Raw genomic sequence first — 18,161 nt, forward strand, 5'->3', positions numbered from 1 at the left:
ACACACAACAGCTATATTCCATTTCCACATCTCCCTAAAACCCAGACCCCCTCCTGTTTTAGTCTTGCACAACTTCTCCCATGACACAGCTCTAGCATTGTTGTCATTGTGTGTTCCAGTCCACAAGAAACATTTGTAAATTGAGTTAATTTCCTTTAGAACACTTTTAGGAATTATGAAGAGTTGCCCCCAATATGTGTGCACAATCATCAGCACACTATGAATCAACTGACTCCTAGCAGCCATAGATAATAAGTTCCTAGTACTCCATACCTTAATTCTATTCGCCATTTTATCAATAAGGCCTTGACATTCATGAGTTTTCAGCCATAGATAATAAGTTCCTAGCATTATAAGACTCCCACTTCGTCCAAGAAGGGGGGTATATGGGCTAAATATACTACTGCAGATAACAAAGTCCTTATACAAAGAAATTTGGTATAATAAATTCTGACGATAAGTTCTGACGAATAATATTCGAGTTTCAGGCCGGACAGTTTTTAAACTTGGCATAACTAATAAATGGACTAAGTTAAAAATAATGGTGTCTTCGGCCAAAGTAAGTTGATCATAAAGGCCGAACAATTTTATACTTAGCATCATTATTTAAAATAATTGGATTAAATTATAGACGTCATATTAGAATTCTAAGGCAAAGATGTGAGAAAAAAGAAACTCTTATATAGAAGGTCAAAAGAGGAATTCACAACCTAGTCTAAAAATACAAAATAAAAAAAGTAAAAAAGTTACAAAGTAGAAAAGGCCTGCGGCCAAGACTAAGGAAAGGGAAAACTAAGCCTCGGGAGGATTGTTGTTATCATCGTCCTGGGCTTCAGGGTCGGCCTCTTTCTCTCCTTCTTCGTCGTCCGAAGACTCTTAAAAGGTCGGAAGTTCCTTCCCGTCCATGCTGGCCTTGTGAAGACTTTCTTGAAAGTCTAGCCGACAGACGAATCTTGGGACATCATCCTCCTCGGCCAGTATTTCAAAGGCCTTCACGGCCCAGCACTTTGAAATGTCGATCACCTTGCCCAGGGCTTCCTTGGTCGCCTCGAAGCTGACTGAGCATCCTCTGCCAGTGCATGGTTTTTACCTCACAGATAACGGTTCTCTCTTCGAAGCTCCGCAGCTGCCAGCAAGGGTGAATTTCTTTCGTCTTTAAGGACTAGTTCCAAAGTAGCCCTCTCGTCCAGAAGCTCCGTCGGCCGGAGCATATACCTTTGGTTCTCGACCTCCATTTTAGCCGAGCACTTTTCCCAGGCCTCCCTGGACTGGCGGTGCAGCACTTCCTGCTCGACCATGGAAACTGAGCCAGGTCCGCCGCTTTGGTAACCTCCCGGATGAGCTGCTTATTTTCTTTTCTGAGCAGTCTTGCCCAGTCCTCAATAATCATGTTGCGAGCAAAGAGCTGAAGTAGGAAAGATGAAGACATGTTAGGACGGCCGTAAAAGTAAGCATATATACAAGTAAAGAAAAAAGGCGGCAAAGAAACAGAAAATATACCTCAGCAGCCAGTTGAGACATGTAGCCTACAGGTCCTGATGAAGCCCCTCTCAAGCCCTTGATATAAGGCTCAGGGAAGCATTTGAAAAGCTCCTGCTTGAGCTTCTCACGATCGGCCAAATTCATCCTCGCAAAAGCGGCCAAGGATTCGTCGTCCGAGAGAGTGGGAGAACCGTCAGGACCTACTTCAGCTGCCCCTTTTCCTTTATCTGAAAGAGGTGACTCGTCAATATTTCTGACGGGTATAACTACGGCCTGTCTGTTGGACGGACTCATCGGGCGCCCGCCAACGCGCAAAGTCCTAACAACGTTAGAATAGTAAGACTCACCAGAAGATCGGGAAGTCGACCTATAAGCTTCCGGCATCTGTGATACCAGCTTGGCCACCGGCCCAGATAAGGTCGACCCATCCAAAGCCGCGTCCGGCTGGGCAGATTGTTTCCCTGTCTCGTCCAAGTGAACAACCGCGTCCGATTGCTCGGAAGAAAGAGGGAGGGTTGGATTGACTGGGCCGGCATAAGTGACCAAGGCCCTCTCCTCAGTAGTAGGAGGGTCTTCCTCGGCCGGTATAAAAATCACGACCTTTGGCAAAGAAGGCCGAGAGGGTTTTTTATTCTTGGCTGTGAAGCCTTTGGATTTTTTGGGGGGAGGCGTATCCCCGGTCGTGGACGGCCTCTTCTTTGAAGCTGCCTTCTCAGCCAACGCTTTGGACGTTGGGGCATTTTTCTGAAAAAGAAACAAGTAAAAATATCAGCGGCTGGAAAAAAAATAAAAGGGAACCGGCCAGGGATGGTACGGCTTTAGTTAGACGGGGCTCTGTTAAATAGGGGGGCCGTCCAACAGAGGCTAAAAAATAAAATAACAGGATATCCTCTGAGGAAGGAAGTCGGCCAATAGATTTTGGACGATTTCCCACTAGTATAAAAAAAATCAAATGCTCCGGTTGAAAACCCATTAAATGCTATGTATTTAGCGCGTAGCAGACGCCATACGAGCATTTGAGCATTTTACAAATGCTCCGGTTTTCCCCGGAGCATTTTGTAACTCAAATGCTCCGGTTGTTCAAAAAACTGGAGCATTTGTCTGTCAAATGCTTCGGTTTTTTCTTAACAACCGGAGCATTTGATAGTTTTTTTTTTCTAAAAAAAATTGTACAGCTTCAGCAGCTACTCAGTATAAGTAGCTTTTAGTGTGGCAGCCCCTAAGACTACTTTTATAAAAATCAAAAGAACAAATAAAAAGGATATAAAGTGAAATTTTATTAATCAAATTAAAAATTAATGTCATGACACAAGTATAAACAACTAGCTAATAATTGCAAAAAAAAAAATCTCATATGCCTTTACGACACCATAATTAGTATTCTACAAAAAGTTCCGTGAAAAACAGGTAAGAATTATAAATCTAAACTAAAGAAAGATGCTTGTCACCCAGTCACCCTTTTGCCTGATAGTGATTCCTCCATCCTTGCAATAGCTTATTCATCATTGTCACACCCTAAAAACATCATCACCATCAGATTGATTCAAAACCTGCTCCTCAAGACACCACAACAACCTCTGCACCAAATGAGACAAACCAAATAATATAACCATATCAAAATGCAGTAAAATGCATTAAGATTAGAAAACAACTCCAGCAGCAGAGTGCATTAAGATTAGAATGCTCTTTGATCTCATAACAAAAAGAAAATAAGATACAACCAAAGGAAGTTACCCATGCTGCGAAAGGTACTAAAAAAGGACATTATCCTCTTAAATTCTAATAAACCGAAAATAATAACATTGAAACATAGAATTGAGATGGTTTATATAATTTATAAATCATCTCCAACTCATATGAAGTCATCAATAGAAAGACTTTAAATTAATCATTCCAAAAAATGTAAGAAAGGCGGAAGTTAGTGGGTCTCAAGTAAGGTAATTCCTCTATGTCCTGGCTTTCAAGTTTTTATCCCCTTAAACAAAGACAAAAGGAAGAATTGAAAACAAAAGCCTCAAAGTTCTTGTATATTCTGTATTTTCTGCCTTACACAGCACAACAATACTTAATAAGCCTTCTTGTTCACACCATAAGTAAAGAGATCAAAAATTCTTGTTCACACCATAAGTAAAGAGATTAAAAGGAGAACAAGAAACACATTTATAGGCAAAGGAGAAAAGGACAACTACACATCAAGATTTTCCCACATGAAAAAATCATAAGCTAACTAGAATCAAGTGATGATATAAGTAGAGAGCTAGCATGGCACATATTACTCTTGAATCAAACATCAGTGAAGTGTGGTCCAAAACACAAGATAAATATCAATTAAACACCTTGAAAGATTCATATATGTATAAAGAGATGATTTGGGAAGTTACTTTCCCTACAATTCTGGAAGATGCCAGTGTGATATGCAGTGTTTGCATAGCAGGTTTACAGGTTATAAGTTGAGATTTTCTCAGGTATACACATTCGTTCTACAAAAATCGAGACAGTAGAAATACTCACATTCTTTCTTCTTAGCGGGTTTAGCAGCAGCAGCCGCCGCTCGTTCTTCAGCAGCCTTCTTCTCCTCTTCAGTCTCTTCCCCCAAAAAGATCAACATCATCATCGTCGTCGTCATCATCAGCTGAAGCCTGACAAATTTTCAATTACAGTAGTGAGAAACTAAACCACAGAACCATCACAGACAAAGAATTAACAGTTGCATATAAATACTGAAAGCACCCAAGAACATAAAGTACCACCTTAGAGTCAGCTGCTGGAGGTGTAGCGACATCAGAAGCAAGAGCATTACCTTCAACAGTAACACCTGATCCCTCACCAGACACACCACTAATCACAAAAAAAAAACTATTATTGTTTAAGCAATGCCCATAAATCAAATCAAACAATCAAAACATGATCAAAGAGAGAAGATCTTACGAGATCCTCAAAAGTGCATCGATATGTTTGTACGACCTAGATGCGTTGACATAGGAAGAAAAGATGCTTTAGGTACAGCAGAAAACACAGTGAGATTATCCTTGGAAGCTTGGTAACTGGTATATCAATCAAAAAAGCACCACAATAAAACAACAGAAAAATATACCGACTAAAAGATTAATCAAATTAAGCAATAAAAATAGCTATATTCCACTCAATCATGGTTCAACCATTATTTGTTCATAAATTTAATAGTAACAATAAATTGCAAAAACAATCCCCAAACTTCATATTATTCTAGGATGCTACAAATTCAAATTAAGAAAATAGAAAGATCCATAAAGGCCAAATAAATAAGTACTATTGAAACTCACATTACATTCATCATTAAACTCCAATTTAAACGCATCTCTAATAGCATCAGCAGGAGCTCAACTAATTCGTCTTTTGACATGCTCCGGAACAGCATCATGGGAACAACAGTGGTTTGCTGCAGTGGCCGAAATGGGAATCAAGGTAAGTGATAAAGTTTTTGACAAACAAAACCCAAAACGAAATCAAAGAAAACCCTAAAAAAATTCCCAAATCTAGAAAACCAAAAATAGGAAAGTGCTGAAATTAAAAGCCTAGAATCAAAAATTAGGTTCTTAGTTTTGTGTGAAATAACGAATCGAACTTAGATATAAAATCGAAAATGAAGAACCAAGAACGAGATAGAAGAAACAAGGAAGAAATTACCAAAAAAATCGAACCTTGGTCATTTCTGAATGTCGAACATCTTCGCCCTTCTCTTCCTCTTGATTTAACTTTGCCAAAAAATCCTCCCTATTTCTTGATTTCAAAGAGGAGCGAGAAGAATTAGGGAATTATGGTTTGAGATCTAAAAAGGAGAGAAAACAAGAATAGAGAGAGGAGTTCGAACAATCTAGAATCGTGGCGAACTTAGACCGCGTATTTCTTGCTTTTCATATGAGAGAGGGTTGAAATAAATTCAAATCACTTTAGTATGCGAGTGAAAATTGAACTGGAAACCCTAGAATTGGGGGATCCATCGTCCGAATTCAGAGCTTGTACGAACGTATGGAAGGAGATGGAGAGAAGGAGGGCAGTAGTTGGCGTTTCGGTGGCTGGGTATGGAAGGAGATGAAGGCAGGGAGTGAGGGAGAAAACATAAAGGCGAAATAGGGAATAGTAATTTCATTAGAAGAGGGAGGGAAGTAGGGGGGAATTAATTAGTAATAAAAAAAAAGTCAGCCAAATCCTCGGGTTGATTGACTAAAGGCGCGGAGCACTTATTTACAACTGCTTGTGTTGATTAGTCAACCAGAGCATTTGACATCAAATGCTCCGGTTGACTAATCAACACAAGCAGTTGTGAATTTTTTTTATTAAAATTTTCACAAATGCTCGGGTTGATTAGACAACCAAAGCATTTGATAAGTAGCAAAAGCAGTTTTTTCCACTAGTGTCCCTCCTAGAAGGGTACAGAGTCTTGGTCGAGTTCCCCTTTGGGGCAAGACCGGCTAGAGGATAGCACTCGTCCAAGAATTCAGCATGTTCACTATTGGAAGAGTCTCGTAGGTTAAAGGAAGCCGGCCAAGTTACCCCGGGACGATTTGCTTTGTAAAGAAAGGGTTCGTCCATAAAAAATAAAAAAAATATTGTCTATAACTTATTCTCGTTACACTTTACGTTAATTACATGTTATTACTTATATTGACACGCACATATAAGCGACACATAAATAAGCAGACATTCACAACTGAACTTATTTTATATTTGGATTTAACACGTGATCACAACTCACAATCCAAGACTACTTTAATTCCTTTTTACTCTTAACTTTCTATACTTGTTGAACCTAGCCAACAACAATCTTACCTTTATATAGGTATAACTTGTAAACTTACCAAATAAGGTCCACGGCCCTCATAAGATAATAAATGACACTTCTCAAAGAATACATGTGTTACATGATTCACTTTAACATATACTAATTCTTCTATGAATTAATAATTAAACTAACTTGACATCCTTGCATCAAATTTTCCATACAAACATATAATTCAATATCCATAAACAATTCTAAGTCACATGTTGCACACAGGCATAAAAAATAATTCCAGAAATCATATATACGAACAAATCAGGTTCCTATACATGATACTAAAAATTTAAACCTTCCTTAAACATGTTACTAATCCACATAGCATGTAAATAATGTACGTACCTCGTATATACTAGCCTGTAGGCCACTTTTAAATCGTTAAAAGTCTCCTATAATGTATTCTCCGCCTAGAAAACAAAGTAACTAAAATTAATAACTCGAAATAAAAATTACAGCAGCTTTAAATAAATTAAAACCCCTTTAAAACATGTTTTGAAATCGATTTTAAGTGTCAAAGTTAAGGTATTTTTAATTCCTAGTATAGTACTACTATTCTAGCAATTAAAAATCCCTAAAAACTCCATAAATAACTCTTTTCTGAAATTACAGCACTTTTAAAATCTAATAACCCTTCTTGAAATATGTACAACGTATTTAAAATTACGTACTAAGTAAATCTCATAGTTCATAATATATTTCTTTAGTTTCTAGCAAATAAAAACCCTAAAAACTCTTATTTTCATGATTAAAACTAAAAATAAACTCAATATAATAAATCTAAAATTTCTTATAATATATACTATGATGACCGAAATTATATAAATAAAAAAACAGTAATTTAACTAGTAAACATGATTAATAATAATAAAACAACATAAAAACCTAGTCTTTTAATGGAATCTTAGGCAGGAAGAAAGAAAACAACCAACAAACGAAGGAGGAGGAAGGGCGCCGGCAAGGACAGCTCACGGCAGCAGCACAGCGGCAGAAATTCAGGGACTTTAGGAAGGCTTGTGACGTTTCTTGTTGAAGAAGAAACGAGATTTGAGAGAGAAAACCGAAAGAAACGACGCACGAAGAGGAGAGAGAAAAAGTCGAAGGAATAAGGGAGAGGTGAATGACGTGATTTGTGAAGAAATTAATTGTGTGGTATAAAATAATTGGGTTTTAGGATATTATATAAAGGCTTCCTTTTTTTGGGCTTAGGAAAAGAGATAAGATTTAATGAGATTTGATGACTAATAAGATGAACAACTTAGGACTTTAATCATCAACATGACTCTTTTCCTTTTTTATCCTTTTAGGATTTTCGCTTCCATTAAACTTCTTTTTCAATACACTTTAATATTTAAAACTTTTATTAAGACATGCTTAATTAAAATATTTTCAATTTTATTAAGCCATGAAATATAATTTTATTTGACTTTTAAAATAGTCAACCTTTTTAAATAGTCAAATCATTTTCCAAACTCATTTGAGTTTAAATATAAATATATAATACTTAAATATATTTATAAAATCCTTTAAAATTGTGGGGGATTACAAATGGATGATCCCAAATTTGGGATCATCAATTACTTTATTAATTTCTCACTCTTCCACCTCATTTATGATCCACAATTGATTTTAATGATCTCTTCACCCCCAATGGATGATCTATAATTTTAGATTTTCACCATCTCTTTCCTACTTTTTACTATACCCCACCATATATTTTCTCTCCTAAATCTCCTTTCCATCCCATCTTTTTTATTTATTATGGATTATTTAAGAATCAATTAATGATTATTGAATGTAAATAATTTTTATGTTTGTGATTAAAAACTATTAATAAAAATTAATTTCGTTAATATTGTACATAATTAGATACGGTAATTAACTTAATCAGAAAAATATAATAATAATAATAAAATATTGCATTAAACAATAGAAATAACACATACATATAGAATTACATAACATATAATAATAAAAAAACATAGCAGCTTAATTAACCCCTATGTTGCCCGAATTTAAGCCAAATATTTTCTATGAGGTCTGCTTTGAGACGTTTATGCACAACTTGGTCACGAACTCGACCCCTATTGTTCATATATATTTCTTGACTTGCTATGCGATTCTCGCTAGTGCGATATGCGAAAGGCTCATCAGAGGTCCCTACATTCCTTTGCGTTGAAGTAGTAGGGCGTGGAGGATGGTCATAATCATTAGGATCAAAACGAAGGGAATATGAATCTCGTTCATCTTCAACTACCATGTTGTGGATAATAATGCAGGCGATCATTATTTTCCCTAACATTTCTTTATCACGCGCTAGAGCTAGTTGTCGAATTATAGCGAAACAAGCTTGTAATACTCGTAACTTGATTCTGATGACATGATTTCTATATTTTTGTAGGGGAAGAAGAATGGGGGTTGTAGGGTAGAATGATTTTGTGTGAATGGTTGAGTAGTTAGCATCGTAAGGTATATAGAGAGAGAAGGTGAATTGTCAGCAATATTACACTGATATTGGAGTGAATTTGTCAAGTCATCACATGGTTTTAGTAATAATGGACTGATATATGAAGTGAATTGTCAAATCAAGGTCTTTATTATTGCAATAATAATGGACTGATATATGAAGTGAATTGTTAAATCAATGTCTTTATTATTGCATTAATAATGGACTGATATATGAAGTGAATTGTCAAATCAATGTCTTCATTATTGCAGTAATAATGGACTGATATATGGAGTGAATTGTCAAATCAAGACATGGCTCATCAATAATATCATGATTTGAATCATTGGACACATATATTAAAAAACTAAAAACTTTTAGATTCATTAATTTGATAATTTCATACTACAACCGAGTCTAAGACTAACTAAAATAACATTACATTGGAAAGTAGGAAATACATTAAATAACATTAATCTTACTAAAGGAAAATCAGAAAATTACATTGGAGATAAAACCTTAACTAGATCTCTCTTAAGTTCTTGTTCTTCCTCATTTAAATCATTCCTCGATGAAAGCACCTTCAATAACTTCAAGTTAATCTTCTTGTTTTTAATTGCAATTTTGTCCCTTTCTAGCCGGACCATCTCATTGTTGCTTTCCTTTTCATGATTAATCCTTTGGATCTCGACTTGAAGTTCATTGTTTTTCTCCAAATTTAATTTTTGGACTTGATCCATCCACTCTTGAAAGGCTTCTGCAGGCATGTTCAAAACTTTTCCCTTGCCTTTATTTTTGGTGAATCCGTCGTTTGGAGTAGTTGGGTCTCCACTGCTTGGCGTATTTGGCTCACTTGAAGTGGAGTAGTTGCCAGTTTCATTGATCCTCCACCTCTTTGAGCCACTTTCTTGATTAACTGTCTTCTTTTTGCAAGCTTTGACAGTATCTCCCATAGGCTTCCATACATCATTAAGCCTTAAAATTTCCCAACAGTGAAGCTTATTGAAGTATGTTTTATTATCCTTTTTGTAGATTGCAAATGCAGTTTTCATGATGTCGTCATCAGACTCACCACTTTTCCGACGAGACTCTGCATGAGCATATGCACCAACAAATTTGGATACTTTTGCATGTATCCTTTTCCATTGACTTTGTATTTGACCCAACTCTCTGTCAAATTGTAAGATATCAGACTCCTTTAAACTTTCAACTCCTTCTTCCCAGCATCGATCTCTATAACACTTAACTTCCTTAAACATTTTAGTAATTTTTGTCCAGAAGATACTTGCTGTTTGTTTAGTATTACTACCTTTATTTTGGCTTACGGTTAGCCATGCCTTCACGAGAACCTCTTCTTCACATGGCCTCCAGAATTTCCTCGACCCTTTATCTTCTTCTTCATTGTTGTCATCATCACGCTCAACCGATGCAGCTCGAGACCGATATGAACTACTGAAGTTCGGAAATGACCCATCACCTTGTGACTGCTGGAAATGTTGAGACATAGGAAATGATGCTTCATCTTGAGAATAACTATAATTCTCATTCAAATTGTACAGATTTTCTTGTGAATGTGGAGCAAATTGAGAGTGAAAAGGTGTATTTGAGAAACTCATATTATGTTGGGGGAGTTGCTAGTTAAGTTGAGTAGGATACATCATATTTTGTAAGTTGTTTCCCATATGAAAATTTGGTTCAGTTTGAGAATTGAGATTAATTTGGGAACTAGACGACTGAAAACTTGGATTAATATGAGGTTGTTGAGGTCCTTTGAATTTTGGAAGGTTTTTTTTTCTACCGGTTTTGAGATCCATAGCTAATTTTAATTAGGAGATAATTTATTTTTGTGGGGGTAGATAAATAAAGAAAGGAAACAAATATGACTTCCAATAACAAAATAAGCTCAAAAATAAGATGTGTAAAAATAGTTCAATATTGGTCTCTATTTATAGACAAAAAAAATATATAGCTGTTGGTGTTTTTTTGAAAAAAAAAATTTAAACTGACAATATGTCTGTTGCGAAAATTTGCAACCTTAAAAATTACAAATAATCCTAGCCGTTAGTTTAGAGAAATGAGGGGCATTGGATGTCTGCCATGCAGCAGCAGTGGCGCCCGCTCCATTTTTTTCTTCCTCTCCCCTTCCGCCATGTGGCAATGACCTACTCCTTGGCGAGATCGTTGCAACGATCCGTTCATTGCCTTCTCTCCTCTTTTTTTTTCTCTCTCCTATTTCTTTATTCCCTTTTAATCTCTCTCTCCTCATGATCCAAGTTTGGGATCAACCAATGGGCATACTTTAAGCTGCTTCAGTTAGCTTTCTTGGTGCAATTATATTTAATATATTGATGGTTGGATTTGTAATATTTGTTGGTAGTGGAGGGTATTTAGGTAATTGAAAGTGGATACCAAAGGATCAAGTATTGATATAAGATAGAGATATAAAGGACTTTTATTGTCCCATAACATAAATATCGAGAAGTGAGACGATGGTAAGCTCTTCCACCTTTTACTCATGTATTGTGAGTTCGGTCCTCATTACGAGGCGTTTGGGGGGTTTTAGAATAAGTTGTACTCTAGGTGCTCTAATGTAGAAGTATTTCCTCTCTCGTGACCTGATAGATTATTCTTCGGTAAATTCTGATTACAATTCACAACATACAAGAAAAAGTTCTCCATCATTGTTAGAGACAACGGGCCAACCACTAAGATGGATTCTCTAGCATAGGTATAATTTAGAGATGACGGATCAAAAGCATTGGGGGAATACTGGAAGAGGGAGAACGAAAATGATTAGAGGGCTTTTCCTTTCATCCTTTTCCCTCCTTTTCTAATTTCCCATTGGAATGACGAAATCTGCCAATAAAGAAGTTCGAGAAAAAAAAAAAATCCACACGATCATACCAAGTACCAACCAACCTACAAACCTCCGAAACTATTCGATGATTCTGAAAATGTTGTAATCTAAAAGCCCCGACACACTGGCCATATGCAACCATGCACCATAACTTTAAACATCAATGCCGGAGCCTGTGGAATGTGGAGCATGGAGCAGCATGATATTAGTTCATCATAATATTCCATTTTCTTTTAACCGGGAGTTCAGTTCTGGAACTCAATAGACTACAAAACCTCTCAGCTAAAAGCTCGTTTCTAATAGATCTTTACCCATAGCCTTACATTTACATTCTTGGTACAACAGGGGAAATCTCTCAACATATGCTCAAAGCATCATTTGAAGGGTGGAGGTGACTACTTCAGATAAATAGACACAAATTTCTCTCAGAATTAAGAAGTTTTGGTATATTCAAGTGCAACACTTCTGATGCATGTTGATTCTTTATCCAAATGGGAGTCCAGTGAAACATAGTAGTGGTTGAGGAGTCACGAATTCACGATAGTGATGCCTGTGACTCGAATGACATGTTTCCCTGAACCATTGCTCTACAGACAAAAACCCAACAAGTGCAAGACCTGGATTCTTGCAGCAGCTACTTCATGAACTTCTGGCAAGCTGCTCAAAGAACTTGATACTTGATAATTGATACCACAATTGCAACAGAGCCGAGTAAGTGGCCAGATCAGTTTGTATGTGGTGCTATTCAATGGCCTGCATTAGTTGATTAGGTTTGCTCTTGTTTTGTTGCCGATGCAGACTTCATCTTCTCCAGTTGTTTCTTAATGTAAGCCTGTCTAAGCTTTTCTCGACGAGCAACTGCTTGTTCTTGCCTCCGTAACTTGAGTTCAGAAGCCCTTTCTCTGGCTTCACTCACCTCTTCATGAACTTCCCTAAAAGTTCAAAATTGGAGAAGATAAGGAATAATGAATTCATATGTTCTGTAAACATTCATAAAATTTAGAGAAATTTGTCAGAAACACCCTTTTAAAAAGAAGATTTTGTCAAAAACAACCTTTTAAATTTTTTTTTTGCCAAGAACAACCTTAAAACAAAAATTTTTTTGTCAAAAGCAACCACATGATGTCATTCCGGTATTGACTCATGTTTTCCGGCATTGACTTCTTAATTAACCCAATTAACTCCCATTTCCCTCCAATTTTAGAGAAATTGGAAACCCTAACCCTAACCCTAACCACCAACCACCACCCCTTCCCACACCCACCCCGAACCCCCTCCTTACCACCCCCGATGCATCACTATCCCCGCAGCCGCCTCCCCTCCATGCATCCCCGCATCCGCCTCCCCCTCCCTCGCATCTCCGCGGCCCCCCTCCCTTTGGCCCTCCCGCGCATCCATGCATCTCATGCATCTTCAAATTTGGGTTCGAAAATTATGGGTTCTTCAGATCTGGGTTCGATATATTCTAGGATTAGATATGTGGGGCTTTGGATGCGTGCGAAGGGGCTGTGGGGATACGGGAGAGGGGGGAGGCGGTTGCGGGGTTGTGCGATAATAGTGGAAGGGGAGGGGGTTATATGATTCAGCAGGGGAAGGGGAAGGGGAAGGGGAGGGGGATGAGGGCTGCGAGGTAGGGGGAAGGATGGGGGGGGTTGCGGGGTGGGGAAGGGGGGTTGCGGGGTTGGTGGAGAAGGGAAATGGGAGTTAATTGGGTTAATTAAGAAGTCAATGCCGGAAAACGTGAGTCAGCACCGGAATGACATCATGTGGTTGCTTTTGACAAAAAAAATTTTGTTTAAGGTTGTTCTTGGCAAAAAAAAATTTAAAAGGTTGTTTCTGACAAAATCTTTCTTTTAAAAGGTTGTTTCTGACAAATTTTCCTAAAATTTAAAGCCACAAAGGAAAAGTATATTCAAGATCATAAACTCATGCAACATGAGTCCCGTCCAGATTTGACCATCAATCATCATAATTACTAAGTCAATTATTTCAAATATTAGGCCAACATGTCATGATAGTTGGCTTCCTTGGTTTGCAGTCCTAAGCCAATATCTTAAATAGTATAGCTCACATAAATCTACAAACCTACTTTGTGGTAGATTAAATCCGCAATTGCTATATTCTAAGGCTAGATGCTGAAATCTACCCATGTTAGCAAGAATGCAAATTGTACTAGATGCAACTGGTAACTCTCTTGCTTCAGAACCCTTCATATAGGCGCGCATTGTTAAACTATTGATTTTATAATCAGATTGCAAACCTAGTACAAGTATGCGATACATCACTTTGAGGAATTTGGTTAGATGAGGTTACATATATCACTAGTTTAAACAAAACAGTATCTCCTTAACTGGGTAATTACTAATTAGTAAAAACAAAATAGTTAGATGTACACACAAAATATTGAGAAAGGGGAAATTGACAATTGAACAGTGTTATTAGTAAGCCCAAAACTGTTAGCATCTTTCAGAGGTGTGACAGAAAGCTAGAACCCCCCAGGAAGAATTGATATAAACAATTAAAAAGCCACCCAAGTTGATTATAACCTACTTCATTTGATAAACTGCTTGTCATCTAGAAGCGCCACTTTGGAAGAAACATAAGTACTCCCTCCATTTCAAAATAATTGAAACATTGAGCGTGACACGCCTATCAAGGAAGAGGGGACAGAAAGAGAAGGTAACGATTGCTATTTGGTAGAGGAGAGTAATAGAGAGGACCCATATGCCTTAAAAGCTATGGTCATTTAATTTAAAACTACCAAAAATCAAATTAGTAAGTTTTCATTTATTTTGAAACCACCCAAACATCTAAGTAAAAAGAATGTGCTTGACTCTATACCACCCAAAGTTCCTCCATAAGCCTGAGGAACACAAGTATGCAGTAGGCTCTATTCCAACCATTTTAAATCAGTTGTCTCATTCACTACATCATATGAGTGTTAAGCACAAATAAATTTCACAAAATTCCAAAATGGACAAAAACCAATATATGAGATCATGATGTCAGCAAGGGCATGATGTTGCTTCCTTCACCTATTCAAAAGGCAATTTCTCTATGGGTTTCTTTCATCAAAATACATTCTCCAGGGTAATCATATTCCTTATAGGCTCAAGTTGTGTACTTAGAGCTTAAAAATAGATGGGGTCAACCGTCAACCCCTCCTATAAAGTTCTAATAGTCTAAAATCAAACATCAGTTCTAATTTTTGAGTACAAATCATACAACTTTGCCCTAGACTTTACATTTCATGGTGGATAATGGGCTCCACACTGTCCTGAAATTATATATCCTCCACCTGAACGGAAATAATGTCACACCAACTCATCCTCTAATTGACAATAGAAGCACCATCCACCCTCAATTTCCCCCTCTCTTGTAATTTCATTTTAACTAAAAATTCCCTTCCGTTCAAAATGTTTGCTCGTCTTTCCTTTTTGGATATCCAGAACTGTTTCCCAACAAAATATGCTCTCGCCTACAGTCTGTTCTTTCTGCAGCATCTGTTCTTTGCTTGCTCTTATGCTCAGACAATCTGGGAAGAAATGAAGAGAAATTTGGGAGCAGGGCTACTACTGGTTGTTTTGGTGAAGAAGTTCAGAATGTGGGCATATAAAGTAAGTAGGAGATTTCGCCAAGCTGTATATCTGGCCTTTTCAGAATCTCTCCAAACTGTGCAGATTCAAAGGAACAACATAACTTCTCAAAATTCCTGTCAATCTCCTCTAAGTACCTATGAATATTTTGTTTAGAATAGCTTGCACAAGCTACGTCAAGCTTGGTGTTAACATGGGCTTTGGCTGTTAGTTTCTTCTGCTTTTCTTAGGCTGTTGTTGGCTTAATTTCTTAGCTTTTGATGCTTTGGGTTGCACGTGATTCATGATGATGCAGTTGACCCCTTAAGCGTTGAGTGTGGTTGTGTTTGTTCTTAGTGCCTACCTTGCACTCTTTCTTTAGAAATGAATATCATTTTATTTGCCAAGATTTTTTGTTGCCAATTTCTTGTTTTATACTTCCTCCATTTTTTTTTTCTTGCAAAGCTTGCCATTTCGGGAAGTTACACATTACTTACAACATGGAAATTTTTGGCAATATATTCTCTCTTCTCTCTCCTAGCACATGCGGTTCATTTATTATCTCTTTCTACTTCTTACTTCTTGTCATACTTCAATGCTGCAAGTTAAAAAAGTGGAGGAAGTATATACCAGCAAGATAAGTCAGTTCTAACTTTTATACATCTAAATAATTTTTAGTTTCTGTCTGCTTATCCTTGTGTCAATAACAAAGAGAAATTAACAAAACCCTCAAATAGCCTGAGAGGAAACAACATTGCTTCCTACAAGCAAATATTTAATGTACTAAACAGAAGAATATATTTTCCAGATGAAGATGAAGCTGAAAAAAAACACTCGAAGATAGTGGCTCACCTGACAAAACGTTTGTGTTCATCAATGTCCACAGCTCCAGCAGCATGCCCCAAACCCATGTGCTTTGTACTGAAAGGAATAAATTCATCATGTTCATCATTTTCCTTTTCAAATACTTTACTAGAAGACGAATCATGAGCCTGCACTTCCTGAAGTCCATCTTCCTCTTGACCCTTACGGAAAAAATCAACACAATACTTCTCGTTATCTTCCTCATCTGGAAGCTCTCCCCTAGCAAGTTTCTCATACAATTCAGCCTTTTTCTCCAATGCTGCATAACTAGCAGAACCATCACTTACGGCCTTGAGTGCAAGCTTGTCCCTACATTGAGTTAAGGTGACATTGATCATTTAAGCCAACAAACATATGGAACACAGAATGACAATAACAAACACAAAAACAATGTGAATTACATAAGCAAACAAGTCAAGTAGCAACAAACATGAAAAGGTCCTAACTCCTAATCTTAGACAATCTGTACTTTTCACTTATAAAATCAACTCCAATATTACCCTAATGCCTAAAAGAGGATCCTTCTCTGGCTGGTGGTACAAGAAAATAGCAGCTAATTTAGTCCCTGTCACGCTCTAACACAGTTACGGAACTAACAAAGCCAAGAAATATTGCTCTTTGTTAGCCAGGAGAAAGATGCACCCCAACTCCCCTCTCAAGCCCACAACTTCAACGCATATGATACTAACCACAAAGGAAACCTACTATAGTCAAATTTGGCAGATAGCTTCGCTCCTAAACAATGCCAATTCAAGAACACAAGCTAACTCTTACAGATTATAGAATAATCTCAATAAAGTTCTCATGATGTTATTTGGTTGTGTCTCAGGAGCAATCAATCTTCTTCATCTACTAACTAACATGGTTTTCTTAAACCTAAATAGTCTTGAAGAATTAAGCACTACCAATGACTCAAATTATTCAAAAGCATCAATACTGGATTAAACTTCATCAACCAACATTAAGCACAAAAATTCATACTCTACACAAACTTAAGCACTAAATCCTAAACTTCAGGATAAAAACATAGAACAAAATATACGAGTTCACTCATGGTACACCCAGGGGTATTTTTGTAATAAATTAGAACTTGAGGTGCTCAGTTGACACCAAATTTGCTCATATGATATTTTGCTCATTTACTCATTTGCTCATTTTGTAATAAAAGTGTTTGCTTATTTTCTTAAATGACTAGAACTGTTTGCACATTTACTCATTTGTATATTTTGCTCTTGGGTGTACCATGAGCAGGTGTAGTATAAATATTTTCAAAATATACCATCAAAACACCAACAAAAAAATTCATACTTCACACAAACTCCCACAAAGATCAACCAACATTACAATAACCCAGAAAAGAGAGAGAAATTACTGATGAGCGCGGTTATCAACGCCGGAGTTTCGGCGAGAAAAGGCGTCGTGCTGGGTGATCTTCTTCTTGGCGCGGTGATACTCAACGTCAGCACCGGAAAGTTCCTTAGATTTCTTCGATTCTTCCTGAGATTTGTAAAGTTGAGCTTTGAGTTCTAAGATTGAAGAAGCTCCAACACCTTCAATGGCTTTGTGTTTTTTGGGCATAATGGAAGATTCCGTTAGCCATCCTAGAGATTCTACCACCACCCTTTTCCTCTTCTCGTCTTCTTCTCCCATTGATGAGCGCTGTGTTTCAGGGGAACTTCTTTGTACAAAATCGCAGAAATTGAGTCGTTTTTTCAATTTGTTGAGAAGTCGTCTGAAGTCCTCGTTTTAATTGCTTGAGAAAACAGGTAGGGTGTTCATTTCCGATCAAAAAACACGACTAGAATCCAACACGAAAAGTATCATCCGATAATCGACGGTGGGGTGTGATGTTGCAAAAAGTATAATAGGTAACCTACTAGATATGTCACAAACAGGTTAAAACTCAATATAAGAAAATAGAAATATAAGCCTAACTTAATCAGAAATCATCAAAAGATAAACTTAAAATTGGAAGACCGAGCAAAAGTTGACTTATTTAAAATTATTTTTCCTAAGCTATTTATACTAACCCTAGAATATATGGGAAAAGAATTACAAAATAGCCCCGAAGATATCAAAATATGGAAGCCGGGATCGTCACCCGATCGGGGCCAAACTCACTTG

At 37.1% G+C, this 18,161-nt stretch overlaps 3 protein-coding genes across 12 annotated transcripts; all 3 read right to left on the reverse strand.

Moving 5' to 3' along the window:
* Nucleotides 1-661: 661 nt before the first annotated feature.
* On the reverse strand, nucleotides 662-5,649 carry LOC104908008 (elongation factor 1-delta). 10 transcript variants are annotated; one of them, XR_007269075.2, is made up of 9 exons: nucleotides 5,149-5,643; nucleotides 4,785-4,900; nucleotides 4,411-4,526; nucleotides 4,233-4,320; nucleotides 3,994-4,121; nucleotides 2,931-3,059; nucleotides 1,830-2,226; nucleotides 1,501-1,709; nucleotides 662-1,405 (listed from the first exon to the last, which is right to left on the reverse strand). XR_007269075.2 is itself a non-coding variant. In XM_048634994.2 (9 exons), exons 6-9 carry the CDS (start codon nucleotides 2,963-2,965, stop codon nucleotides 1,163-1,165), a joined length of 876 nt encoding a protein of 291 aa, XP_048490951.1. In that variant the 5' UTR covers nucleotides 2,966-3,059; nucleotides 3,994-4,121; nucleotides 4,233-4,320; nucleotides 4,411-4,526; nucleotides 4,785-4,900; nucleotides 5,149-5,645; the 3' UTR covers nucleotides 662-1,162. The 10 variants fall into 10 exon arrangements, 9 of the variants coding, with proteins under 9 accessions (XP_048490951.1, XP_048490950.1, XP_057247237.1 ...); XM_048634994.2 differs by having other exon boundaries at nucleotides 2,939-3,059; nucleotides 5,149-5,645; XM_048634993.2 differs by having other exon boundaries at nucleotides 1,501-2,226; nucleotides 2,939-3,059; nucleotides 4,411-4,446; nucleotides 5,149-5,649.
* Nucleotides 5,650-9,241: 3,592 nt separating this feature from the next.
* On the reverse strand, nucleotides 9,242-10,357 carry LOC104908011 (glutathione S-transferase T3-like). The gene has a single exon (XM_010697054.2). It carries the CDS (start codon nucleotides 10,355-10,357, stop codon nucleotides 9,242-9,244), a length of 1,116 nt encoding a protein of 371 aa, XP_010695356.2.
* Nucleotides 10,358-11,803: 1,446 nt separating this feature from the next.
* On the reverse strand, nucleotides 11,804-17,866 carry LOC104908007 (hypothetical protein). Its single transcript, XM_010697047.4, has 3 exons — nucleotides 17,410-17,866; nucleotides 16,026-16,346; nucleotides 11,804-12,530 (listed from the first exon to the last, which is right to left on the reverse strand). Exons 1-3 carry the CDS (start codon nucleotides 17,685-17,687, stop codon nucleotides 12,365-12,367), a joined length of 765 nt encoding a protein of 254 aa, XP_010695349.1. The 5' UTR covers nucleotides 17,688-17,866; the 3' UTR covers nucleotides 11,804-12,364.
* Nucleotides 17,867-18,161: the final 295 nt, after the last annotated feature.

Source organism: Beta vulgaris, chromosome 8, assembly GCF_026745355.1.
Source record: "Beta vulgaris subsp. vulgaris cultivar EL10 chromosome 8, EL10.2, whole genome shotgun sequence".
Classification (NCBI taxonomy): domain Eukaryota; kingdom Viridiplantae; phylum Streptophyta; class Magnoliopsida; order Caryophyllales; family Amaranthaceae; genus Beta; species Beta vulgaris.

Coding starts and splice junctions, on each gene's coding strand:
- LOC104908007 (XM_010697047.4), bottom strand. CDS start 17,687: ATGGGAGAAGAAGACGAGAAGAGGAAAAGGGTGGTGGTAGAATCTCTA. Junction 16,347..17,409: donor GTTGATAACCGCGCTCATCA/GTAATTTCTCTC, acceptor AACTCAATGTAG/GGACAAGCTTGCACTCAAGG. Junction 12,531..16,025: donor GAACACAAACGTTTTGTCAG/GTGAGCCACTAT, acceptor TTGAACTTTTAG/GGAAGTTCATGAAGAGGTGA.
- LOC104908008 (XM_057391255.1), bottom strand. CDS start 2,965: ATGGAGGAATCACTATCAGGCAAAAGG. Junction 2,227..2,938: donor AATCACTATCAGGCAAAAGG/GTGACTGGGTGA, acceptor TTTCTTTTTCAG/AAAAATGCCCCAACGTCCAA. Junction 1,406..1,500: donor TGTCTCAACTGGCTGCTGAG/GTATATTTTCTG, acceptor TTCCTACTTCAG/CTCTTTGCTCGCAACATGAT.
- LOC104908011 (XM_010697054.2), bottom strand. CDS start 10,357: ATGAGTTTCTCAAATACACCTTTTCACTCTCAATTTGCTCCACATTCA.